Source organism: Esox lucius, chromosome 17 (genome assembly GCF_011004845.1).
Source record: "Esox lucius isolate fEsoLuc1 chromosome 17, fEsoLuc1.pri, whole genome shotgun sequence".
NCBI classification, from domain to species: domain Eukaryota; kingdom Metazoa; phylum Chordata; class Actinopteri; order Esociformes; family Esocidae; genus Esox; species Esox lucius.
The window spans coordinates 36398699-36426613 of record NC_047585.1 but is presented as its reverse complement, the minus strand read 5'-3'; the positions used below and the strand labels follow the sequence as shown (position 1 = coordinate 36426613).

At 45.0% G+C, this 27915-nt stretch overlaps 1 protein-coding gene across 1 annotated transcript; it reads left to right on the top strand.

The window, feature by feature from the left end:
* Positions 1-26: 26 nt before the first annotated feature.
* On the top strand, positions 27-27834 carry cacna1sa (calcium channel, voltage-dependent, L type, alpha 1S subunit, a). Its single transcript, XM_010880917.3, has 42 exons — positions 27-493; positions 3382-3487; positions 7890-8029; positions 8274-8416; positions 9061-9213; positions 9317-9522; positions 9709-9812; positions 9915-10060; positions 10173-10254; positions 11049-11209; positions 11556-11781; positions 11980-12187; positions 12608-12728; positions 12934-13148; positions 13416-13485; positions 13593-13725; positions 13890-14019; positions 14267-14326; positions 14513-14619; positions 15110-15197; positions 16035-16142; positions 16301-16353; positions 16568-16714; positions 16827-17028; positions 17285-17443; positions 17802-17912; positions 18106-18189; positions 19769-19816; positions 20406-20558; positions 20937-21002; positions 21189-21280; positions 21808-21967; positions 22332-22459; positions 22636-22732; positions 22836-22938; positions 23049-23150; positions 23276-23406; positions 23660-23785; positions 24552-24629; positions 24911-25056; positions 25229-25406; positions 25558-27834. The coding sequence occupies exons 1-42, from the start codon at positions 303-305 to the stop codon at positions 25783-25785; spliced, it is 5490 nt and encodes a 1829-aa protein (XP_010879219.1). The 5' UTR covers positions 27-302; the 3' UTR covers positions 25786-27834.
* The last annotated feature ends 81 nt before the right edge of the window (positions 27835-27915 follow it).

Here is a 27915-nt window from a genome sequence, read left to right as displayed (position 1 = left end):
GAGAAACAGTCAGTCAGAGAGTGAATGACTGAGAAAGAGGACTCTGAGATACAGACAGCAGAGCGGAGAGGAGGGTCGCTCAGGAATGAACGAGGGCAGACTCAGCAGGCAGTGAAAAGGATTTGTAGGAGTCAACCTGGATTAGCAGAGCAGGACTGAACTGGGGAATAATACAGGTAACTTTCTGTGCTTGGGCAGAATCTGGAGGTACCGATCAGGTCGGGAGTACAATAGTTGACTGGCTGAGGAGGCCATTTTAGCAGCCGTCTTCAATTTAACCAAACTACCCCGGTCAAGGCAAGATGGCGGACAGTGGTGGCGAGACAAACCTGCAATCCTTGATTATGGACGAGGAAACTCTGAAAAGGAAGCAGAAGGAGAAGCTAAAGAAACTCCTGGCGACGGGAGGAAACCCTCGGCCTGCGCGCTCCCTCTTCTTCCTCACGCTGAAGAACCCATTCCGAAAGGCTGCCATCAACATTGTGGAATGGAAGTATCCTTAGAGGTCAAGGGTCAGGGGTTAGCAGGGTGTGGGAACAGCAGAAGATTGTCACTGGTGCCAAATCTGGGGCATATTGTCAACATAGCATAACATATGAAAGGTTTGGTCAGGTACTTACCAGCCGGGTACTTACCAGCCGGGTACTTACCAGCCGGGTACTTACCAGCCGGGTACTTATCAGGCGGGTATTTATCAGCCGGGTTACTTATCAGGGGGGTACTTATCAGCCGGGTACTTACCAGCCGGGTACTTATCAGGCGGGTATTTATCAGCCGGGTTACTTATCAGGCGGGTACTTATCAGCCGGGTACTTACCAGCCGGGTACTTACCAGCCGGGTACTTATCAGGCGTGTACTTATCAGGCGTGTACTTATCAGGCGTGTACTTATCAGGCGGGTACTTATCAGGCGGGTACTTATCAGGCGGGTACTTATCAGGCACTTCCACTGCCAAGGCACGATAACTAAGACACATTACTAACATTGATAATACGTTACTTTGGTGTTATTTAGTTGGTCAACGCAACCCAATTCCTTTGGATACTCAACCATGCAAGATGAACTGTTAGGCATCCCTGAGACGTCATAGTCCCCCAAATGTAACTTGTGTGTCCGTAAATAGCTGGGCTTATAGATAGATAAGGGTTTGGGAATTTGAAAGAACTCTGCAGTTATTCATTGAGTCAAAGCAGTCGAGAAGGCTGTTGAAAACTGCTTTAGGGATCTGTGGATTGGTGCTCAGTCTGTTCTTGTATTGAATTAGGTGACAAACAGTGTGAATGTATGGCATTAGAGGATTACAGTATTATCTTCACACAACACAGGAAAACATACACAATAACTCTATTAACGTTGTGAGGAAGATGGCCTAGCGTCTGACCAGTAACCCATGGGTGGCTTGATCCCATCCATGAGCTTGCAAAGGGAAGAAAGCACTGGAATGTTCCATCCTTGAGCACGACAGTTAACTGACTAAAATGTGGAATAATTCTCTAGTGTGCAGACTGGCTGAACACTACTAAGGTCTGTAGAGGGGCTTTAAGTTCACCTGAACGTCCGAGCAACAGGTGCAATTTCCTGCTTAACCAACAGTTATGAGTTCAAACTAATAATACCAACCACAGGATAGACCAGAGACTGCCCACACTGGTTGAGACTAAAACACACAGTGGATTAAAGTCACAATTATCATGCAGCGGCGCAACATCTGTTCTCTGTGTTACCAATTGTATTTCACTCCGGGTGAGAGCACCTGCTAACTGACATTTAAAAAGTACTCAATATCCCAATTTAACACTGTGCATACCACCAAGAGCACATCCATGGCTACAGTTCTGTTTTGGAGATGTGTAATTACAGTGTCTGCAGTAATGGCCTATTGAGATGTGTCATAATCCATTGAAGCCGTTGATGGGTGTTTTTGGACATGTAAAATATGAGTTTGATATTCCTGGTGATGGACAGACAGCTGTCCTACCACGTCACGGCCTAAAAACAGACCCGGTAAGCTGAGAGAATGCTGCCTCAGACATTGACCGGTGGCGGTGCTGGGTACTGCAGTCTGAGAGATGTACTGGGTAATTTCTGCATTAATATAGTTGTACTAGACTGGTAGAATGTGCTGTCCTGAAGGGACCCAGAAATATGGACTCATCACCTCCTTTACCACTGATGCTATTGTAAATAGGTCTGTTTCTTGTAACTGATCAATTGGGTTGGCCTCAAAATGTCTTCTAGTGTGTCGTAGATAGACCCCCGCTATGTGGAAAAGTCCCCGTTGAGGGGTTAGGTGGCACTGACATGCACATACAGCAGTTAAACAGAAATAGACTCACTTTACTGATGTTTGACATTTTTGGGATTCAGGTGGCCAGGATTGCAATGATAACCCTGTCGATAGTTATCTCGTGATGAATACAAAACTAGCACGGACACCAGGTTAATGTATGAACCCGCTAAATCACACACATTTGGATTATTTTGGTTAATGGTCCCTGGGTACTTGACGTGTCCATAGGGGGTTCCCTGATAAGACCATAGGCTCAGTGGTCAAATGCACATGAAGTGGGTGCCCCAGGCAGAGGGAAAATTCAGTTATAATTCGGTTGGAAATAATCCAGTAAACAATCCGTCATGTGACAGGTAGGTAATGTGCGATCAAAGGGGTGTGCTGTTGCGTGTGCAGGGTCCACTGACTTCCTGGTTGAGCGAGCAGCGGCAACAGAATCAGAACGGTCCTCGCACTGTACCAAACAGCTCAGGGTTAAAATATATTCATTTTTACATAGTCTTCCAAGAATGTCAACAATAACAAATAACAGTCTATGAAAAAGTACAAAAAAATGTGTTAAATACCATTAACACACTGCTTGAAGAGTTAGTTCACATACAGTGCTAGTAGCTGGTAGTAGGAGTAGGTGTCCTGAGTACAGTCAATGTTACATCTATGAAATAGTAAGTGATTCCCAAAAGGGCAATCAGGATTTATTTGATTTAACCTTTATTTATACAGATGGTCAAACTGAGACCTAATACTCTTTCACAAACTGAGCCCTGTGGTATAGCAAATAAATAATTAAAGAAACACACTCATGAAAAACATTGACACTGAACAACAAAATGGTCACCTATAAAGCATCCTAATTTCTCTATAGGCACCAGAATATCTAAGTTAGGGTGATTCTGCATTTTCCAATAATGTTTTTTGCATTGAAGCCTTGTGTACAAACCAATAGCTGACCCTCCTGAAACACCATCATGATACAAGACTTCCAGTCAATGCTGATGAGACGATTATTTAAAGGGCCAGTACAAGGTGTTTACTGAATGTATGTAGTCTCCTGCTTCACGTGGACCATTTCCTGAGCGTTCCACCTCAGGCCTTTTGAGATCATCATTCTGCTGACCATCTTTGCCAACTGCGTGGCCCTGGCCGTGTTCCTGCCCATGCCCGACGAGGACAGCAACAACACCAACACCAACCTGGTGAGTATGGACCTGACCCGAAGCCGTACCCACTGTCTCACGCGACGGACAGGCTCTCACGCTGCTGGCTGGGGTTTAATGGATTCAGCCTGGGAACTAGGCTGAGTGCACGGACGTGCGCAATTCATGTCTGAATTGTGTAGTGGGCAGGGGGTCGTACCTTGGCCGCTGCGGGGATGAGTTAGATGAGTCCTGGTGTCGCTGTTCGGTTGCATGAGCCCAGCTTGTAAATCAAGAAGGCCTAGTGTGGCCATCTTGGCATGACTTACAATGGGCACCAAGTCCTGGATGTTTCCAAGTTTCCTGTGTCAGCATGTGCTTGAAAGTGTTCCCGACCAGATGCCAAACTGACCGTGTGGAACGAGTCCATGGTTCTGAAAGTACTGCAAAATGTTTATTTGCTGTAACTTGAGGAACGGGTGGAGGTTTTTGTTTCTTATTTACTCGGACCTCAATTAAAGGTAGAGGTCAAAGTGGACATGAAGATACACGGTGTCCTCACGCTCGTCATCATCGCTGCCATCCAAACACTACCTGAGTGTGGACCATTGTATGGGTGTATGTGCTCCAAAGAAACCTGTTTGAACAGCCAATTCTAAATATCCTTTAGGCTGAAAGAGACCTGTGGGTCTGTGTATAAATCCAGCTTGTAGGGTGAGGACAGGAATGGAAAGAGATAAATTTTGGCAAACTACACCCTCGTACTGAGAATAATCTGGTCAGGGGTGTGTAGCTGTCTTTATCAGACACATGAGAAGAAGCTTTCGTATGTTTTGGCTGGCCTGTTAACACTGATCTGATGCCTGTAGTATTTCAGCCTTCCCTCAATTACAGTTACGGAGACACAGATCCAGGCTCAGTTTCATCTGCTTGTATGTACACAGGATGGGATGATCAGTGTCAGAAATGATCCGTGCCATTTGGCACCTGAGTGTTTAAATGATCCCAGATACACTTCACCTTTTGCCATGGCTGAATGTGCACTTTTCAAAGGAGATATTTGTAATGTCAGCCCTCTAGCGTCTAGTAGAGGAATAGCAGAAATAATGTGATTACTACTCTTGGTAGCCTTAGCAGCTAACTAAATAACAGCTAGCTAGCTTGGAAGGCAATCTAGCTAACATTTTTACAACAATTAAAATGTTATGGCCTGTCCTGTCTGTCTAATGGCTGAACAAATGATTTTTGTGTATATCTAGTGGCGCAGGATTTACAGGTGGGCAGTTAAATTTCGCCTTATCCTGACCATGGTATAACTAACCAAGCGAATACAAATATTTTTATACATGTATATACTCTATTTATTTAAATGTTTTCTCTAGAGTTTACACCAATTTCTTTTGGATTGCCAATGATTTATTTTGTATTGCAAGAACACTTCCATACTAATATAAAACATTTTGTGTTAAAAGTGTTAAATGACAAAAAATTTGAAGAAAGAGATGAGTGGGTGCTACACCTAAACCAAGATATGAGACAGAAAATCATTAGGTCAATGAGGGGTAATCTGACCATGACAAAATTGACAAACCAAAACTATTTAAGTACTATATTTGACATAAAACGTCTACTGTAATGTGAACAGTCCCAAAAGTCCTTGAAATGTTATAAAAGAAAAAAATCTTACAAATGCCTCCTTTAAGTCTTGTGTTTTAATAGAAAAGTTAACTTATTTCAGTGTTAACAAGTTATCTTAAATTGCTGTTTATTTTAGTGTAATCCCTGTAATACTGTTTTATCATAGTTGTTATAGTGTTGATCTCAGTTATTGGAGGCAAGTCTTGGGCTATCAATTAATTATCATCTCATAAAGGATATGTTCAGATACATAATAATAGTCTTAAAAAAACATTTACAAAAGTAAAGGGGGTGTGCTTGCAAGCTTGTTCACGTTATAAAAGTGTATTACTTTATAGGTTGGGGTAGTTGGGATAGCCAGCTTGAATTGTTCAAGGGATACTATTTTAGTGTTCATTCATGCTAATTATGTTAATTAATATAATCATAGTCAATAAATGTTTAGCAGTTGTATGTTAGGATAATCGAGAAATGTGAAACAATATCAGTTTGGTCTCTCTAGCTTGAACGGTTCAAAATATACTGTTTTTAGTTTAACACTAATTATGCAAAGTACATTGATTACTCATAGCTGAAACAAGTTTCATAAAAATAATTGATGCAAATTTATGTAAATTTAGCTAATTAGGTTAAGTAAGGCAGTCATTGTCGTTGAACGCTTAACACTTTTAAGTTAGGATAGCATAAGCATGTGAAACAGAACGGGTTAAGTCTCTCTTCCTTGAAAAGTTCAATAATGTTTAGGGTTAATTAACAAAGTTATGTAAATAAAGCTAATTAATGTAAACAGTCCAAAATTGTTTAAAAAGCTTATGCTGGCATAGCCTAAATATATGAAACGAAGTTGGTTTGGTCTCTCTAGCTTTAATGGTTCAAGAAATACAGTTTTAGGGTTCATTAACAAAATTATGTAAATCAGGCTAATTAATACAGTCAGTAAATCTTATATTCGGATAGCCTAAACATGTTAAACAAAGTTGATTTAGTTTAGTATCACTGTTTCAAGACATAATGTTTTAGGTTTTATTAATGCTAATTATGCAAATTAGGCCAATTAACATAGTCATAGTGAAAAAAAGTACACATTTAAGAAACATATGTTGGGATAGCCAAAACATTTGAAATAATGTTGGTTTGGACTCTATTGAATTCATGAATGGTTCAAGTGATAGGCTTTTTTTAGGCATAATTATAATTATTTGAATTATGCAAATGATTACTGATGCATTGCATCTTTGACTCTTGACCAGTGTACCATTTTAAGTCAAAGGGCATTGAAGTACATAACAATGACTTTGATGCAATCAAATCCAAAATGGATCCTTGGCCAAAAAACAATTATTTGCCGCCTTTGTGATGCACGTTCCACGTTAGCGACCGTAACCAGGCTCACATTGTGATGTCAGATACTCTTTGAGTGGCTGTGTTCACATTAAAGCATTGGCCTCTGGCCAGAGGATTACAAAAGCTTTTCTCCAATGAATCATTGAGCTGCAGGGAGACTGGCCCTGTTCCCACTGCTTAATGTCCTTGACCCAGGTGACTGAGACGGACAGGTGCTCCGCCAGCCCCCCTGGTCCCCTCTCCTCAGCTGGGTGTGTAAAAGCAATATATTTAGACCGCCCCTCTCAAGTCCACCACACCAAACCAGAGGGACACACCGAGGCACCGAAGGAATGTGTGACACAGCCACTGAGTCCAATCATGTAATCAATATCTATGTGTGTGGTGTGTGTGTGTGTGTGTGTGTTTGTGTGTGTGTGTGAAACCTAAAGACATACTATAAATGCTCTGTAGGAATTTTCAGACTTGCCAGAATCCAAGCCCAGGATAATTTAGGCTCACTGTACCCAGTTAGGCAGTTACAAAACGTCATTAACATTAGCCTGCTGTTTTGAACTCCCTTTGCACGCGCCCTCGATTTGTGAGGGCACACTGCTTTGACAATAGGATACAGGCACAAATGTGTACGCACCTTAGACAGATTGAAAGTCATCAGTATAGAACAGACAGTTGAAATAAGAATACCAGATTGCCTCAAACACTGCATGGTTGGTGAGCAGGTGCCATCGTAGGAACCTCAGGAGTCAGAATAAAGGGTCATTTTGCTATCTCTGTGGTGGAACCCTTTTGATAGAACCCTCCTCTCGGGTCCAAGTAGAACACTTTTGGGATCCAAGTAGCAGTTTTCCTAGGGCCAGTAAAATAAATTACGTTGGACCTTATTTAGGTTGTGAGGTGCTTAATATTTGGTCAGTGGGGCCTGTGCTCAATTGCCTGTCCTGTAATGGGAGACGAGAAGAGACTACTACACATCATACCAGAACTACAGGGCTGAAGGATCTCTGCCAAGCAGGATAAATAACATTTATAAATACTCTGAAGTCACATTAACCGTTATATTGCTCTCAATTTACTTAATATTTCTAATTTGGTGTGACATTAATACACCAAACATGGTTATTGTGTCATTGACTACTAACGTCTCACAAACGAACAATCAGCTATGGTGTATATGGAGAAAAACATATTTAGGGTTTTAATTTGAGGTAGTTTGATAAAGGATTCGGCAGCAACAGAAAATGTGCAGCGTTAGTTTGAGCATGATGAATTTTTCACAGGAGAAAATTAAGCCAGATTTTTAAGCGGGAATGGCAAACCTTGTTCAAATTCAAAATGCGTTAAAAGTTTGATTGTCCTGAATTGCCGGAAACATTTTCTCCTAGAACAGGGTGATCGAATTCAGAGCTTACATTTATGTTATTATGGGCAACTGAGTCAGTATAAAATGATTCCCTAACAAACCTTTATTTTTGTTTTACAGGAAAGCTTGGAGTACATATTCCTCATCATCTTCTCCATAGAGTGCTTTCTAAAGATAATATCCTATGGATTTCTGTTCCATGAGGGGGCATATCTACGGAACTGTTGGAACATTCTAGACTTTGTCTGTGTGTCTGTGGGGTAAGTTGGAAAGATGAGGACAGACTGACATTTCTTATTGTGTTAAAATAGATGCTGATTCCACAAACACTTGCGAGGCAATAAAACGTTTTTTACGATGAACATTTTACGATTGATGACTTTTTTTTTCCCCTATACAGATTTTAATTAGCCTCTGGTATTCAATTTCGTCCGTCTCCATACTCTCCCCGCTCTCCTCCTCTCTCCTGTTCTCTCCTCTCTTCCTCTCTCTCGTCATCTCCAGGCTGTTTGCTGTCATCGGCGACGCCATCACCTATATAAGTGGCGTGGAGGCACAGCCCGGGGAGAAGGGGGGCGGCTTCGACATGAAGGCCCTCAGGGCTTTCCGAGTGCTTCGGCCCCTGAGGCTTGTCTCTGGAGTCCCCAGTAAGGACCACAGCACAGTACTGACCACGTAGCAGTCATAAGGGCAGCAATTGAGCAGGTCCCAAGGCAGGTTAAAGGCTAGATTCATTTACAGGCCTTGGTGGCCTGTATAATACAATAGTCACGTTTTACAATATACTGTATGCAATCAATATATAGCTTATGAATCAGGCTTGACCTGTCCCGAATGGAAACAGCTTCCAGATTTGCATAACGCATAACATCATTATTTGATGGTGAAACCATACTGAAATTGTAGAGAGAGCATGTGGTTTTGGTCCAAGCACATTTTTGCAGCGTGTTTGAAAATTACTTTAGCTGGCAATCCTGTTATTCGGCACTGTACATTTAAAAAAAAAAATAATGTACTACAACTGAACGTATTGGTAGCCAATGGGTTTTGCTTTTTTTTTTTTTGCGCGCGGAATTGCCCATTTTATTGTTCTAGGTCACTTTCCAAGGATATTGAGTTGTTCAGGAGTCAAATTACATCGCTCATTGTATATTATGAATACTAATCACTGGAGTCAAGTGAAGCCACATGCAAAATTATACCAAAGAGCAAAAGATGTCAGTTTGCATTCTGATTTATCCTGTTGGTTTACCAGGTCAATGTTAAGAAATTGTCTGTTGTTCCCTTCCAGGCCTGCAGGTGGTGATGAACTCCATCCTAAAGTCCATGCTACCTCTGTTCCACATCTCCCTGTTAGTCTTCTTTATGGTCACCATCTATGCTATTGTGGGACTAGAGCTCTTCAAGTGCAAGATGCACAAAACCTGCTACTACACAGGCACAAGTAAGAAACAGGCACACACTCAAACACACACACACACACTCACTCACAAACACACACACACTCGCACACTCACCCCTGCCTATATCGTCCACCTTGTTGTCAGATATCATTGCCACGGTGGAGAATGAGAAGCCATCTCCGTGTGCCCAGGCTGGTAACGGCCGTCGCTGCACCATCAACGGGACGGAGTGCCGGGCAGGCTGGGCCGGACCCAACAACGGCATCACCCACTTTGACAACCTGGGCTTCGCCATGCTCACGGTCTACCAGTGCATCACCACCCAGGGCTGGACCGACGTGCTCTACTGGGTACTGTGGACATGTTCAGCCTGCGCAGTGTTTCTACTGTGTCCGATTCCTGCATTCTGTTCTCACTCTCTCATGTCTGTCTCTCCATCCCTCTCTCTCTCTCTCTCTCTCTCTCTCTCTCTCTCTCTCTCTATGTCCCCTCTTTTCCTTTCTTTTTCCCCCTTCTCCCTCCCCTCTCTCTCCCAGGTGAATGATGCTATCGGTATAGAATGGCCATGGATGTATTTCCTGACACTCATCTTGGTTGGCTCCTTCTTTGTGCTGAACCTGGTTCTGGGCGTGCTGAGCGGGTGAGGGGACATGAACACACTCATACACCAACCCTCTCTGCGTCTCTCGTTCCATCCGCCTGTCTTCCTTCGATCTCGCTGATCTTTTGTCTCCGTGGTCAGGGAGTTCACTAAGGAGCGAGAGAAGGGGAAGGCCCGCGGGGAGTACACTGAGATGAGGGAGACCCAGCAGCTGGACGAAGACCTGAAGGGCTACATGGAGTGGATCACCCAGGCTGAAGTCATGGATGCCAACGGGGAGGGGCAGGGTAACTATGGCTTCTTAAGTCTAATCGCTAGCCACAGACAACACACCAACCTGGATAAGACTGGTCAGATGGAATAGGATTGAGGAGTGTCCTGACTGTCTGCTGTCCCCAGGCCTGCTCCCTCTGGAGGATGGAGAGTCAGTGGCAGGCAGTCTGAAGGACATGGACACGTTGCAGAAAATCATGTATTACTAGTAAGTACACAGAACACCTGACGTAAGATCAGGGCAACTCTCAGGGGCTTCAGTCAGACCAGGGCAACTCTCAGGGGCTTCAGTCAGACCAGGGCAACCCTCAGGGGCTTCAGTCAGACCAGGGCAACCCTCAGGGGCTTCAGTACTACCAGGACAACCCTCAGGGGCTTCAGTCAGACCAGGGCAACCCTCAGGGGCTTCAGTACTACCAGGACAACCCTCAGGGACTCCAGTCAGACCAGGGCAACCCTCAGGGGCTTCAGTCAGACCAGGGCAACTCTCAGGGGCTTCAGTCAGACCAGGGCAACCCTCAGGGGCTTCAGTCAGACCAGGGCAACCCTCAGGGGCTTCAGTACTACCAGGACAACCCTCAGGGGCTTCAGTCAGACCAGGGCAACCCTCAGGGGCTTCAGTACTACCAGGACAACCCTCAGGGACTCCAGTCAGACCAGGGCAACCCTCAGGGGCTTCAGTCAGACCAGGGCAACTCTCAGGGGCTTCAGTACTACCAGGGCAACCCTCAGGGGCTTCAGTCAGACCAGGGCAACTCTCAGGGGCTTCATTCAGACCAGGGCAACTCTCAGGGGCTTCAGTCAGACCAGGGCAACCCTCAGGGGCTTCAGTCAGACCAGGGCAACCATCAGGGGCTTCATTCAGACCAGGGCAACTCTCAGGGGCTTCAGTCAGACCAGGGCAACTCTCAGGGGCTTCAGTCAGACCAGGGAAACAGATATCATGAGTCTGACGTGCGTCCTATCAACCCCTGCTCCCCTTTCTCCTCCACTACTGTTCAGCAAGCTTGCACGTAAATGGAACCTGTTCTTTCGACGGAAGTGTCTTGTCTACGTGAAGTCCCGCATGTTCCACTGGTGGGTGATCTTCCTGGTGTTCCTGAACACGCTGGCCATTGCTACTGAACACCATAAGCAGTCCCAGCAACTCACGGATTGGCAAGGTCGGTGTCCAAAGTGCAGCTTTAGCAAATAAAAGTGCTTAACGAGTGTGTGACGCTTAACAACATGTGGCAAGGTCACTCCACAGCTTGAAACGTTGACGGGGATGTTATCAAATTTTATACAGCTCGATTAGTTGATTTAATTACGATGTGTTTTGCAAACACAATCTCAGCGTCTGATATGTGCGTCATTGTCTTTGTTCACATCATCCAAGCAAGTGGAAAACAAGAAAACTATAAGGAATATCAAGAATGAGAACCAAAATAAAAGGAATTTGATCGTTAAATGAACGTTTGAAAAGCCTCACAACTGCTTTCCTTTCTCGCTGTCTCGCCCATCTACCAGACACGGCCAACAAGGTGCTGCTCTCCATGTTTGCCATCGAGATGATCATGAAAATGTACGCCTTCGGCCTCCAGCAGTACTTCATGTCCCTGTTCAACCGCTTTGACTGCTTCGTGGTCTCCACCGGCATCTTGGAACTCATCCTGGTCCGCATGGACATCATGACGGTCATGGGGATCTCCGTACTGCGCTGCATTCGACTCCTGCGGCTGCTCAAAGTCACCAAGTAAGGCTTCACATACAGTAAGGCTTCAAATACAGTAAGGCTTCACATACAGTAAGGCTTCACATACAGTAAGGCTGCACGGGGTTTGATGCGTGTTAGTGGCGGGCTGAATCAAAACCCTGCACACCCTGTGGTTTTCCAGCCCCCCCCCCCCACACAAAGGTGTGTATCTGTGTATATTTGTGTGTGTGTTGTCAGGTACTGGACCTCTCTCAGTAACCTGGTGGTGTCCCTGCTGAACTCAACACGCTCCATCGCCTGCCTGCTCCTCCTCCTCTTCCTCTTCATCGTCATCTTCTCTCTTCTGGGCATGCAGGTGTTTGGGGGCAAGTTCAACTTCCCAGACCGGCCCAAACCCCGCAGCACCTTTGATAGTTTCCCCCAGGCCCTCATCAGTGTCTTCCAGGTAGGAAATGAATACAGTTAGAATCACTACAAACATGCAAAAGATGCTACAGGATGAAATGTAGGATGATATGAAGGATACTATAGCATGATACATGATGGATGACATTAATGATAGCACAGTATGGGACGATATGATGGATAATGTGACAGATACCAGGGGATTATATGAAGGATGATATACATATATACATCCATCTTAAGGACCATATTTGGTTTGCGTTACATTTCCTCCGGAAATGAAGCCAATCATTTGTCAATGGGACACTCCCTCCCTCCACCTCACCCCCCCACTCTCTCCACCTCACCCCCCCACTCTCTCCCCCTCACCCCCCCACTCTCTCCCCCTCACCCCCCCCACTCCCTCCCCCTCACCCCCCTCACTCTCTCCCCCCCTCTCTCCCCCCTCTCTCTCTATCAGATCCTAACAGGGGAGGACTGGAACGCTGTGATGTATGACGGCATCATGGCTCACGGTGGCCCCACCATGCCAGGGATCCTCGTCAGCATCTATTTCATCATCCTCTTCGTCTGTGGCAACTGTATCCTGTGTGTGTGTGTGTGTGTGTGTGTGTGTGTGCCTGTCACTGCTCTGCCTCTGCACTGAGTCGACACACTCATGTAGCTAGTCTACAAATCAACCATACCCCTTTCTCACAGAGAGGTCACTCCTCCGCACTGCCCTTGGGTAAATAAATATCTTTCTCGCAGTTCCTTCCACGGTGATCTTTGACCCTTAGCCCTCAGACATCCTGCTCAATGTCTTCCTGGCCATCGCCGTGGACAACCTGGCGGAGGCCGAGAGTCTGACCATGGCCCAGAAGGAGAAATCTGAGGAGAAGAAACGCAAGAAGCTGCTGAGGGCCAACATGCCTGACAAGGCCACGGAGGAAAAAGCCCTTCTGGCCAAGAAGCTGGCAGCGGAGAGGGCTAAGATAGAGGGCATCCCGACCACTGCTAAGGTCCATGTTCTTATAGTGTTTCAGAGTACGGCTGACAGTTTAAGATGGTTTAGATGTTTTAGAACGTCCTAATGGACAAACATATAAGGACAGAGAACAACCCAATCCTAGTCTGAGAGGTTTTTTACGAACGCAGGCCCAGATATTTTTTTTTACGCTGTCAGATATTGTCCATGGCTTGACCGGTCGCTTTGTTCCCCGTCAGTTTCACTGGTGGGATCGAAACCCAGGCCTCCCGTCCAATCAAAGTGTTTGTTTGTGTCACAGTTGAAGGTGGATGAGTTTGAATCCAATGTGAACGAGATCAAGGACCCCTTCCCACCGGCTGACTTCCCGGGTAAACCCTGTGTTTCTACACACCTACAGGCTGATGTGCCATCAGTGGAACCTGGAGCTCACGGAACTCAGAATGTTTCACACGCTTCTGTTCTTTCTGTTGCCCAGGCGATGATGAGGAGGAGGAGCCTGAAATTCCTGACACACCGAGGCCCAGACCAATGGCAGACCTGCAGCTGAAGGAGGAGGTGGTGCCCATTCCTGAGGCCAGCTCCTTTTACATCTTCAGCTCTCAGAACAAGTAATGGCAATGTTGATGATGATGATGCCATGACTTTAGCTATTTTAGTTATTAATAATTATGCATATTTTGAAAACCTTTAGAACAGGAGAGTACATATGTGTTCATAAAGTAATTCTAAAGTGTGCTCATGCCCCCCCGTGCCCCTCCGTGCCCCCCTCCAGGTTCCGTAAGGTGTGCCACCGCATCATCAACGCCACAGCCTTCACCAACATCATCCTCCTCTTCATCCTCCTCAGCAGCATCTCCCTGGCTGCTGAGGACCCCATCGACCCCATGTCCTTCAGGAACCAGGTGCCCACAGGCATGCCTGCCTTCACGCTTTTCCAGTAACACAAAAACCTGAGAGTTGAGAACTGAGCTGATGCAACAAGGCGTTTATACTGAACTAAACATCACTTCCCTAAACCTATATAAATGAACTTATACCTATAAATGGACTTATCAGGACTTATATGAACATTCTGCTAAACAACTGTGTGTCAGTATTACTGCCCTTAATCTGTCCATGTTATCATGTTGCCTGGTCTCTCCTGTGTAGGTACTGGCCTCTGCAGATGTCGTCTTCACCTCAGTGTTCACTGTGGAGGTCGTCCTCAAGGTAACCAGGCACTCCCTGTCTGCTTAACTACTGCTTGTAGTCGTACTGTCTTTAAAAAAGCATGTGCCACATTTGACTGTATACGTTTTAACACAGGAGGAGCTAGGTTTTCTGGTGGTTTGTCGGTTTTAAAGGATTTTTGTCAGCCCATCTGACCATCTGTGTATCCATCCGCCTCTCCTCCAGATGACAGTATACGGGGCCATCATGCATCCTGGCTCCTTCTGCCGGAACTCCTTTAATATCCTGGATCTGATAGTGGTCAGCGTATCCCTCCTCTCCATGCTCATGGAGTAAGTGGTCCCTGGGAATTTATAACGTCTGTGATAGAAGTGCCCCACAGTGCTCAATACAGAGCTCAGTTCTTTCTCTCTCTCTATCCTGATATAAATGTAAATTATATCGATCTCCTGAATGGCGGAGTGGTAAAGTCACTGCCTGATTTAGCTCTGATTGTGGTCACAGTATTTTGACAGAGAACCATGCACCACCCAGGGTTGGTGGGAGGAATGCCATACAGGGTTGCTTTTAGTTTTATTGCTCTAGTGACCACTTGTAATGGATCGTCCACCTGAAAGATCAACTGTGGCTGTTGGCCAGAGATTGCTGTCTCCTCTGGGGGCACATAGGTTTTGGCATTCCGTCCTTGGTTAAGTGGGCAGGTTTGAGTTGCAGCAATGAAACAAGCCCTTTGTCCCAAACTGGGAGGTGAGGAAAAACAATGATTATAGATAGCTGATTACAGACAAGTAAAGTGTGTGATGTTGTGACTGCCCTGTCTAGGTCCAGTGCTATTTCTGTAGTGAAGATCCTCAGGGTTTTGAGGGTGCTGAGGCCCCTAAGGGCCATCAACAGGGCCAAGGGCCTCAAGGTGAGTTCCCCAGTCCTCTTCAACTGCCCCTGGCCCTTTCACAACACTACTCCTCACCTGTCCCTTTCACAACACTACTCCTCACCTGTCCCTTTCACAACACTACTCCTCACCTGTCCCTTTCACAACACTACTCCTCACCTGTCCCTTTCACAACAATACTCGTCACCTGTCCCTTTCACAACACTACTCCTCACCTGTCCCTTTCACAACACTACTCCTCACCTGTCCCTTTCACAACACTACTCCTCACCTGTCCCTTTCACAACACTACTCCTCACCTGTCCCTTTCACAACACTACTCCTCACCTGTCCCTTTCACAACACTACTCCTCACCTGTCCCTTTCACAACACTACTCCTCACCTGTCCCTTTCACAACACTACTCCTCACCTGTCCCTTTCACAACATTACTCCTCACACGTCCCTTTCACAACACTACTCCTCACACGTCCCTTTCACAACATTACTCCTCACCTGTCCCTTTCACAACATTACTCCTCACCTGTCCCTTTCACAACACTACTCCTCACCTGTCCCTTTCACAACAATACTCGTCACCTGTCCCTTTCACAACACTACTCCTCACCTGTCCCTTTCACAACACTACTCCTCGCCTGTCCCTTTCACAACACTACTCCTCACCTGTCCCTTTCACAACACTACTCCTTACTCTTACTCCTACCCTGCTCTTCACTTGCACCTGTCCCCCTCAAAACACTGCTCCTACCCTGGCGTTCACCAAATGCCATACTCAGAGCAAATCAACAGCCTCGTGTTATCCTGGTGCTGGTTCTGAACCATATGACGTAGGTTCTGCTGTCTCTTGTGTTCTAGCATGTGGTCCAGTGTGTCTTTGTGGCAGTCAAAACCATCGGCAACATCGTGCTGGTCACTATGCTGCTGGACTTCATGTTCGCCTGCATTGGAGTCCAGCTCTTCAAGGTGCGGAGCGATGCTAGATAACACACAGACACCTTATGATCATAGCAGAAGTCCAATAACTAATATCCTCACTAATGTACTGTGCATGTATGTCTACATCAACATTGTGTGTGTGTGTGTGTGTGCGTGTGTGTGCGTGTTGTTTTTGATCCCTGCAGGGCAAATTCTACTCCTGCACAGATCCTGATAAAATGACAGAGGAAGAGTGCAAGTAAGTAAATGTGGAGACGTCGTTCATTCCCCCTGACGTGTTTACACGACGGTACTGAAGGAAACCTTGCATTCAGTCTGCTTTCCCTGACCACATCCTGTCTCCCCTCCCGTGTGTGTGTGTGTGTGTGTGTCCCACGCTCCTCCCTGTCTCCCCTCCCGTGTGTGTGTGTGTGTGTGTCCCACGCTCCTCCCTGTCTCTACCTCGTTCTCAGGGGTAACTACATCAGGTATGAGGAAGGCGCCCTACATCCGATGACGGTCCACCAGAGGGTGTGGACCAACGCAGAGCTCAACTTCGACAACATCCTGGAGGGCATGCTGGCTCTGTTCACCGTGTCCACGTTTGAGGGGTGGCCGAAGTGAGACGCCGGGATTTCGGGAAAAACATCACGGGACGCCTAAATCAGAAAGGGGGAGCCCACCGAGGTGGATGCATTTGCCCCGCTAACATACCTTTGTGTGTGTTACCAGGCTCCTCTACAAGGCCATAGACTCCAACATGGAGGACGTGGGCCCCATCTACAACAACCGCATCGCCATCTCCATCTTCTTCATCATCTACATCATCCTCATCGCCTTCTTCATGATGAACATCTTTGTCGGCTTTGTCATTGTCACCTTCCAGGAGCAAGGAGAGCAAGAGTACAAGAACTGTGAGCTGGACAAGAACCAGGTATTTGTGCATTTCATGTGTGTTTCACTCCCCAGAGCCTGGTTCCTGACCTTCTCTAGGGAGTTTTTGTTCTCTGGGACTTGAGGATAACGGTTGAAGCAGTTTGTGTTAACTGCTGTGGTAAAAGGGCTTTAATACATTAATTTCCTTGACTGCTGACAGTGTGTGTATCTGTGTCTGCGTGGGCTTAACCATCCTTACGCCTGATTTCCGGCAGCGGTGTTTGACCCTGTGTTCTCTCGGTTGATTCTGGCAGCGTCAGTGTGTCCAGTACGCTCTGAAAGCCCGGCCGCTGCGCTGCTACATTCCCAAGAACAAGTATCAGTACAACGTGTGGTACATCGTCACCTCCTGCTACTTTGAGTACCTCATGTTCCTCCTCATCATGCTCAACACCATGTGTCTGGGGATGCAGGTAGGAACCGGGAGGAGGTGAACTACACTCCGTGGGTGCTACTCATCCCAGGCGTATATAGCTGCACCCTACATTTGGCTTTAGCTACAGCTTGAGATGGGTAGCTTTGATAACTGTCAGCATTTCAAATACAAAGTGTGACATTGAAAGTTCTTTGTCATTACATCATTAGTGCTCCTGCAAAGATTTCAAAAAGATGTGAGAACGAATCGCCACTTGATATTGTGGATGATTTTCCTTAATTTACTTCGGCTGGATACCTTAGAAAAACAAGTTTGACATCTCAGTATATCTCGTCCTGCAACATATTAAACAGAATGAATCTTCCCTTCTCCATTTTTTCCTTCCCCTCCTCCAGCACTGTAACCAGTCAACTCATGTGACGGACCTGTCCGACATGCTGAACGTGATCTTCACGGTGCTCTTCACTGTGGAGATGGTCCTCAAACTCATGGCCTTCAAAGCTAAGGTAGGCGGTTCATAGATGTCCACTAGAAATCCGTTTGACATGCCCTATGTAGACCGAGCCCAATGTCTTCAAGTGTGCACCGCCGTTTTCAGACTCATGTGCATCAGTGGAACAGTTGAGCTGGAGTAAACTTAAAGCCTAGGGATCTTTTGCGCACACACGCGCACTAACGGTTTACCTCGCCTCCCTGTAGGGTTACTTTGGAGACCCATGGAACGTCTTTGACTTTGTCATCGTCATCGGCAGCGTAGTTGACGTCATCCTGAGTGAGGTTGATGTGAGTATTTACACTGGATTCTATTCTCACTGCGTTGTATTGTCACTGCGTTGTATTGTCACTGCGTTGTATTGTCACTGTGTTGTGTTGCCAATGCGTTGTATTGTCACTGTGTTGTATTGTCACTGCGTTGTGTTGTCACTGTGTTGTGTTGCCAATGCGTTGTATTGTCACTGTATTGTATTGCCACTGCGTTGTATTGTCACAGTTTTTTTGTCACTGTGTTTTGAGTATGACCACTGTGTTTTATTGTAATTTTTACCTCAAATCTGTAAGTATTGTCCTTGTTATGTTCTGTAGCACTCACAGTCGCCACTGTTCCTACAATCATGATGTTTGTTAAAAAGTTCAGGTATACCCACCCGAAACGGTTTGACCTCACGTTGTCCATGTTTTTCTTTCCTGGTGGTTTATGTTACTGTCAATAAGAAGCAGATAATAGATGGATATATTTTCGAATAAAAGCTCTGTCCTGTGGTGTGACTGGACTGTGTTTACGCCCCACCCACCTCACTTAGAGACACACAGACCAGACTCCCCTGCCAGACCTCGACCGCAGCAATAGCACTGAGGACACTGTGGTCAGTATTTGCCATGGGTTAACCCCCACAACCCACGCCCACTTCTGAAGCCCGGCTGTCCCCCCCTCCCCCCCAGAAGCCCTGCAGCACTTGACTGGAGCTTACCTCACCCACATCATCTACCTGCCACACCACAGCCTCTTTGGTTATTTTACGCCCCTGACATAGCACCTATGATCCCAGACCTGTTTGGTTCATTCTCTCGTTGGTTCTGCTGTTCAAGACCGGAAACGAGATGACCGATTCCAAATCAGTTGTTAAGGGCAGAAAACAACCATTGCTCACCTTGTCTCCTCCCACTACCATGTGTTCAGTTATCTGTCAATCATTCCTGCTAGAAAGGGAGAGTGTGACATCATTCTGTGGTGTTTACTGTGATCCCTGAACAAGGGACTGAGCCAACAGGTATTACTTCATCCTCTACAGCGGAGAGAGAACGTCTGTGAACCTCTTTAACATTTTTGTATTTCCTTGCATACATTTCCCCTGAAATGTCATTGTCTTCATAAAACTGCTAAAAGTAGATAAAGTAAACCTGAGTTTAAAAAAAACACAAAAATAAATGTACTTTTTTTTTTTACAGTGAATGATGTCATTTGAAATGCCTGTAATCAGTTCACAAACGTTCTCTTTTCTGTGGATTAAAATGCATTCTTGCTTCAGTAAAGTAAAACAGTTCATTTTAGAAAACCAAAATTGAAGTCAAGTTGCCATTACAGTAAACCTTCAGAAGACTCTCTCCACCATCATTACATCTTTACTCCTCAGACTTCATCCTTTATTTCAACGTTGTCCTTTTTGTCCTTAGTGTTGTTCTCACATGCCTTATCTCCTTCTCTCTCCCTTCATACCACAGTCTTTCCTCCTCCATTTTCTACTCTACCGTTGATCCACGCATACCTCCATGGCTGGCACCAACCCCACTATCCACTTCCTGTTCCGCCCCCTATGTCTGATGTAACTTCCTGTTTGACTTGTGTCTGTCTTTCCCCTCATAGGCGGCCCTCGAATCTTCCGGAGGACTTTACTGTCTCCACGGCTGCGCTGTAATTATTTGCCCTTATACATTGCAAGAGCACTGCATGACATCCCTGAATATCAATCATTGAATGAAACCTATGCATGAAATATGGCATGAGCATTGCCCTTTTATTGTTTATTCATTGTCTGTTTATTGTTTGAGATATGCATGAACACTGCATACCTCCTGGAGGACACTTTATATGAAGCATGAGCATGTGAGCTATTCAGGTGCTTTGACTGAAAACTACATACATTTCTGAGAAACAACATAGCAGAAGCATTTGTTCTTGAATGTTCTTGAATATTCACAGCACACTGGCCCACATACCATTAATCGATGGTATGGTGTTTAATGTCTCAGGAGCCATGTCAACATGGTAGGATTCTTTAAAAAGCACCCATTGGCCTGGCCCGTACTGACACTAACCCGACTGCATCTATGACTGCTTCAGACACAGATGTGAGAGGTGAGATCCGTGTGCTTGCAGGTTGCTGAGTTTTGCGCATGCACTCACACACACACACACACTCACACACACACACACACACACACACACATACTCACAAATAAACACAAACTCTCACAAGTGTTTATTTACTTCGGGGTTTTAGGAGGTGAACCCAATGCAAGCCATCGCGGACTCTGAAAACGCCCGCGTGTCCATCACCTTCTTCCGACTTTTCCGTGTGATGCGTCTGGTGAAACTTCTGAACCGTTCTGAGGGGATCCGGAATCTTTTGTGGACCTTCATCAAGTCTTTCCAGGTCAGAGTTTTCCTCACTTCAGGGCATTTCATTCTGGGAAATTCATATTAATGTTGTGATAAATGTATTGTGGACGTAATGATGGGCAAGTCTGTCATGACACAACGAAATGCATGAGACAAAGAGCAACCTAAGTTGTGATGCTTTGGCCAAAACACAGTTCTGCAACTATTTTGAAGGTGAGGGAACTTCTTATTTCCATGAATTTTCTCATAACTTCCAAAGAGAGTGGGTGGAGCTCCTCGTTTAGGTTCTCTTTTCTGAACATGTGTGGACCCAGAACCTAACCATGCATCTGACTGTGTCTTAGGTCATAGTTTAGGTTGTGATTGATCATTTTGCACCAGTTTAATAATGTCATTGGTTGTTGTGTTCCAGGCTCTGCCCTACGTCGCCCTGCTCATCCTCATGCTGTTCTTCATCTACGCTGTTGTCGGGATGCAGGTACTGAACCCACACTGATCACACCACCAACACACAACACGCAACTAAAACATACACTTACAAACACACAACTAACACATACACATACAAACACACAACACACAACTAACACATACACATAAAACACACATGTTCACAACGCTCTCTGATGAGTTGTGTGTGCGTGTGTGCGTGTGTGTCCTGCAGATATTTGGTAAGATAGCGTTGATAGATGGGACACACATCAACAGGAACAACAACTTCCAGACCTTCCCCCACGCTGTGCTGCTGCTCTTCAGGTGGGTCACATGACACGGCGCCACAGGCTTCCTGAGCAACAGTTGGAAAGTGACAGGGAAATGTGTGATAGGAGTAGATAACAAAACAAAAACAGAAAATAGTAGTGCTATCACCACGGTAGTAGTATTACAAAGGAGCTAGTATCAGCAAAGGTAGGAGTTTTCCAAATATAGTAGTATCACGACAAGTATTACTATTCCCAAACCGTTTGCAGTGATCCAACTCACATTATCAGTTCACTTACTCTGATAACATTACATTACATATACTTTAAATAGATGAAATGCTTAGCCCCTCAGAGTATACCTTTCACTCAGCGATTACAACACATCATGGCAGAAAACAAGTTGTACTCTCCATCTCTCTCTGTCCCTCCTGTTCCTTCTCCTTCTCCCCATCTCTTTCTCTCCTTCTTGTTCTTTCTCTTCCTTATCATCTCTCTCTCCCTCTTGTTCATTCTCTTCCTCATCATCTCTCTCTCTCCCTCCTGTTCTTCCTCTTCCTCTCCCTCTTCCTCTCTCTCCAGGTGTGCGACAGGTGAGGCGTGGCAGGAAGTCATGTTAGCGTGTCTGTATGGGAAGAGGTGTGACCCTAAATCAGACTACCTGCCTGGAGAGGAGTACACCTGTGGAGCCAGCTTCGCCATCATCTACTTCATGAGTTTCTACATGCTCTGCGCTTTCCTGGTACACACACACACACACATAAATATACAGCTCCGGCAAAAATTAAGAGACCACTGCACCTTTTTCTTTCCTTTCCAAAAAAGTCGAAAAGGAAGGTTTTGAGTGAGGAACAGAAGGGTTAAAATTATGAGACCACTGCAAATCGAATGCTTCTATTCCTCACTCAAAACTTTCCTTTTCAACATTTTTGGAAAAGAAAGAAAAAGGTGCAGTGATCTCTTAATTTTTGCCAGACCTGTATATATATGTATGTGTGTATGTATATATATACACACAAATATGATAAATGAAACACAGGCACGCATGCACAGTCATGCAGCTATGCCTACACCCACTCAGTGTATGACTCTTGGGTCCTCCGCAGATCATCAACTTGTTTGTTGCGGTCATCATGGACAACTTTGATTACCTGACCCGTGATTGGTCCATCCTCGGCCCCCATCACCTGGATGAGTTCAAGAAGATCTGGGCTGAGTACGACCCAGAGGCCACGTGAGTGTGTGTGTTGGTTATCCCTAAATCTTCTATGCAGTGGATGGACTGTAAACATGGGGACTTGAGGTTTATCTTATGATCAGTCTACTTCCTCATATCAATTAATTTGTTTGTTTATCCAATCACTGTATTACGGCTGTATAGTAGCTGTTGTGTGTCTTTCGGTCCTGCAGGGGGCGTATTAAGCACCTGGATGTGGTGACTCTGCTACGTAGGATTCAGCCTCCTCTGGGCTTTGGAAAGTTCTGCCCCCACAGAGTGGCCTGCAAGGTGAGAGACAGAGGAGGGGTTGTGTTAATTTACTGTGGGACTACATTTTACTTTCCTGTCAGTGCTGAAGACATTGTTTTTTATTCGTTGGTTCTGCCTGCAGAGACTGGTGTCAATGAACATGCCCCTCAACAGTGATGGAACAGTCACATTCAATGCTACGCTGTTTGCTCTTGTCAGGACTGCACTGAAGATCAAGACTGAAGGTGTGTGTGTGTGTGTGCGTTTTGTGAGTAAATTATAGAGGAGGAGTGTCTGGTCCATTTGAATTGTCATATTGATAATTCGTCCTCAAGTTTGTAATCTCATTGGTTAGGAAACTTTGAGCAGGCCAATGAGGAACTGAGGGCCATCATTAAAAAGATCTGGAAAAGAACCAGTATGAAGCTGCTGGACCAGGTTATCCCACCAATCGGAGGTGGGTTCAAAGTTCATAATCCTAAACATTCTACTTCCTGGTTAATTATCAATTCTAAATTAGGGCAAATGTTTGCATGCCTGTGTGTGTGTGTGTGTGTGGGCCATCTTTGTTGTTTGTTTCAGATGATGAGGTGACAGTGGGGAAGTTCTACGCCACCTTCCTGATCCAGGACTACTTCAGGAAGTTGAAGAAGAGACAGGAAGAGTACTATGGCTACCGCCCCACCAAGAAAAACGCCACGAATGAGATACAGGTGACATCAGCCACCTCATAATAACCATCCAGTTATCTTAAAGCAACCGGCCAGTGTTTCAATATTTCAATAGACTATAACCTGTAATTACATACAGTATGAGTAAAGTAAATTTCCTTGCCATTACTCCTTCCTTGCCATTGTTCTAGAAATATATTAATATTAATAAGTGATATTTTCCATGGGCAAAGTGAAAAGATATTAAAAAAGTGTCTATTTGATATACATCATCTGTTTCCATGCTCCCTTCCAGGCCGGCCTGAGGAGCATCGAGGAGGAGGCCACACAGGAGCTGCATAGAGCCATCTCAGGAGACCTGATGAATGAGGAGGATATGGACAGAGCCATGGAGGATGCAGCGGAGGAGGCCATTTTCAGGGTGAGAGGAGAATTAGAGAGATTGAGAGAGGGAGATGGAGGAGTAGGGAGAACAAGTGTGGGAGATGGAGGAGTAGGGAGAACAAATGTTGGAGATGGAGGAGTAGGGAGAACAAGTGTGGGAGATGGAGTGTGAGAGATGGAGGAGTAGGGAGAACAAGTGTGGGAGATGGAGGAGTAGGGAGAACAAGTGTGGGAGATGGAAGAGTAGGGAGAACAAGTTTGGGAGATGGAGGAGTAGGGAGAACAAGTTTGGTAGATGGAGGTGTAGGGAAAACAAGTGTGGGAGATGGAGGAGTAGGGAGAACAAGTGTGGGAGATGGAGGAGTAGGGAGAACAAGTTTGGGAGATGGAGGAGTAGGGAGAACAAGTTTGGGAGATGGAGGAGTAGGGAGAACAAGTGTGGGAGATGGAGGAGTAGGGAGAACAAGTGTGGGAGATGGAGGAGTAGGGAGAACAAGTGTGGGAGATGGAGGAGTAGGGAGAACAAGTGTGGGAGATGGAGGAGTAGGGAGAACAAGTGTGGGAGATGGAGGAGTAGGGAGAACAAGTGTGGGAGATGGAGGAGTAGATAGATGGAGGATTAAATAGATGAAGATGCTGCAGAAAGAGAAGAGGGAGCTATTCTATACTGAAGGGGCCCCAATGAAACAGGACAATGTGTTTTCATCCATCACTGTCAGTCTATGTGGATAGGAGCTTCTGTTTAGGGACTACAAATATAAAAACTACAACAACCAACTGTTCCTCTGTGTTTCTGTGGGCAGCGAGCAGGTGGTCTGTTTGGGAACCATATCGATTCCTTCGCCATGGAGGAAGGAGTCCATAACCATAACGCCACACAGGTAATCTCTTTAGCATTAACTTATAATAGTAATAATGGGGGGACTAAACATTATAGAGGAAATGTAATATAAGGATCTCAACTCACAATGGTTAATCTAATCCCCCATAAAACACAACAAAAAAGAACATAGAAAGATGTATTCTTTCTAAGGCTAAACACTGCATGTAGCCTTCTTCAGTTGAAACTGCTTTACAAGGTACACCCACTGAGATTCATGAGGCCACATCATCAGGAAAACCCTGATAGAGGTAACACAGACGTGTGTGTGTCTCCATACAGGTGACTAGCCAGCGGCCCCTACAGATGAGCCGGTATGATGAGGAGGAGATGACCAGCTCACCTGCCTACCATGCCAACGAGGACTTCTTCCCCACAATGCCCAATAAAACCAACAACAACAATGTCAACAACAACGCTGGAGACAGGTCTGTGTGTGTGTGTGTGTGTATGTGTGTGTGTGTTTGTGTGTGTGTGTGTGTATTGGTCTGTGTGTGTGTTTATGTTTGTGTGTGTGTGCCTATTTTACCTGGGAGTTCAAATTACACAAGAATAAAGAAAGATGGAGAACAATCCAACTCACTGTTGTTTCTTCTGTAGTTTTCCTTATGAGACAGATGACAGGGTCCAGGTCTACACCATCTCAACCAGCCGAAGTCCCAGAGACACAGCAGACTGGGACCTCCAGACAGTAGCGGGACCCAGCCAGGACAGACGGACCCCCAGCCCCCAGCAATCACAGGGCCCAGACAGTGCCTTCAACAAACTCATACAGGAGGTAAGAGAAGGCCAGGGAATGTAATCTATTCTGTGAATATCTTAAATTCATACTGAATCCATATTGAAGTAATTCTGTTGGCACTAGAAACATTTAAATTTTACCCTTGCAGAAAACTCCTCCCTTCTCAGACATTTGTCTTTTCCTCCAGGTCTTGATAAACGGGGGGCTGGAGAGCTTGGCCAGGGACCCTCGCTTTGTGTCGGTGACCAAACAGGAAATGGCTGAAGCTTTCAACGTTGACCCAGTGGAGATGGAGAGTTCTGCCACTGAGATTATGAACGGTCGCAGAGAGAGGGTGGCCACACCTCCTGTCAGGCCCCCCCGCAGATCACAGAGAAATGCCACCCAATCAGCCACACCCAGTGATCTTGTGTAGACCAATAGGCTTGTCCTACAGCGCACCAAAGCATGCCAGGGTGACATCTTGTTCTGAGGCATTAAATGCCACTTTCTGCCAATAGGACAGTCCTGACTGAGTGCTTTCATAACAAGCGATATCATCTGATTGGTTAAGCAGGCATCATTACACCTGAAACTACACAGTGATGTTACTCCGACTGAATGATTTCTCTCTTGGCTGGTTTAAATTGAACACTCTTTCTGGGAGAGAGTACACAATGTGTGAACATTTCTTTACCATGTGTATTGGGTTCACAGTGTAGGCTACTGTTAGAGGACTTGTGTTGTGTTAAGACGCACATCACTTTGTCTTAACTCAAGGAGGTTTTGCTGGCATAAAATGTTGGCCCTGTTTGAGTGTCATTCCCTTACACCTTTAAAGTAATCACTGAGTCATTGAAAGTTGGGAGGTTACTTGTTGTGCCAGTGTTTAGCTCAGTAAGGAAGGGGAAGGCTGTATTTGGTAAATATTCTTGCAGGGTTGGACATTATGTTTTGGGGGGAATTTATTTCTGTTATTAATGACGGGGCAAGACCTAGCTGGGGCCGGGATGTTTATGTGCTGGTTCATGTCTACGGTATCCATATTGGAACACTTTGTCTGCTGTATGGTCAAGGTCAAAGTGTGTTGAAGATACACATCAGCGTGTGTTCACAATGCTTGAAATGTTTTTGCTTTAATAATCCTATTTACCCAATCTGGCATCTCCAGCGTGGAACAGATGGGCCGATAGAACCCGTCATTGCTGTGTACGGTAGTCAAGGGCTGGCAACGCTAGCGTGGAAAACTGAAGTGAAGATAAGATTATGCGGTTAAAGATGAGGAGTAATATGAAGGGCAGTGGTTGTGGTGTATTTGTAATTAGAAAGCAATGTGTATGGGTCAGATAACGAGAGTGGTTGTGGTGTGTTATGAACTGGGCAGTCTGGCTACCGGATGCTGATTGATGAGTGTGTACATTTTCATACTTTTTTTGTTCTGGCCCCCAGTGAGAATAGAACCCAGAACCTTTGGACTGTAAGCGCCATGCTCTAACAACTAAACAATATGGTACCAGGGCTTGGATGGGATAGGTGCCAAAAATGCTAATATTTTAGCATTTAAAACTGGGAAATAAATGCCTAAAATGGATTTGCCCCCATACCTTGTCCCATAGTAGTCTAGACTGTTTGTTGTCAATTTGGGACCCAGGGGTCTGCATACAAACTGAAGGGTCTTTTGTTACCAGTTATAACAGATTATGCATTGACACAGTGGATATTGGTATTCACAGAAATAAATTATGTTAAAATAAATTTGTTGTAATTTAAGCTTTAACACTTTTACCTTTTTCTAATAGCAAAATGTGAAGAATTGTAAGAAATTTGCAAAATTTTCTGTCCTGCTGAAAGTTGTTCATTTAACATGTTCCTTCCCTAGTCTTTATTCAACTATGTACTGCCGAAGTTGGTTTCTGATTATGAGAGAGTGAATTTGGATAAATGGGAAACCCAGCGCAAGATGTTTGACAACCACTGGTCTTGACTGCTTGCGGGGTCAAGATAATAATTTTGAATTTTGTAATTTGGGTTTACTCTTCCTTGAATTTATCCATGTCCAATAGATGGTTTTGTTGTCTGTTATTCATTTTTCAAAATTATTTATTTTCCTTTTGAGGTAAGCCTACTTCATTGAAATCTACAGCCTTGTGAAAATATATTTTTAGGATAAATTACAAAGAATATTTGTTACTGTTTCAGTCTAAAAGTTGTCAAGATGTAATCTGAGAGGAAATTATATCTATTAAATTGTCTTTTTAATGATTCATTTGTAATTTGATTAAATGAGAACAAAATAAAATAGCTGTTATTAAGGCTGAATAAAAACATTTGTATCTCAAATAGTTATAAATGAAACAATCTGAACCTTTTAAAACAGAAGTGTTATTATTCATCAATAATCATGTTTTATTATTATGTGAAGGAATGGTGGTGTACCCAACAACAGAATGGTGTGGTCATTAAAAATATTATTGCAAGAAAACCACTCATGGGCATGCTGATCCTTCTCTAGACCACCACTAAAATCTCCTGGAAATGTTCTAAATACACGGTAGATGCCATTACA

What these genes read in the sequence shown, in the direction of transcription:
- cacna1sa (XM_010880917.3), top strand. Translation starts at nt 303, where the DNA reads ATGGCGGACAGTGGTGGCGAGACAAACCTGCAATCCTTGATTATGGAC. An exon ending in CTGCTACTACACAGGCACAA is followed by an intron (nt 9,214 to 9,316) that starts GTAAGAAACAGG and finishes CCTTGTTGTCAG; the next exon opens with ATATCATTGCCACGGTGGAG. An exon ending in ACGCTGTTGTCGGGATGCAG is followed by an intron (nt 21,003 to 21,188) that starts GTACTGAACCCA and finishes TGTGTCCTGCAG; the next exon opens with ATATTTGGTAAGATAGCGTT.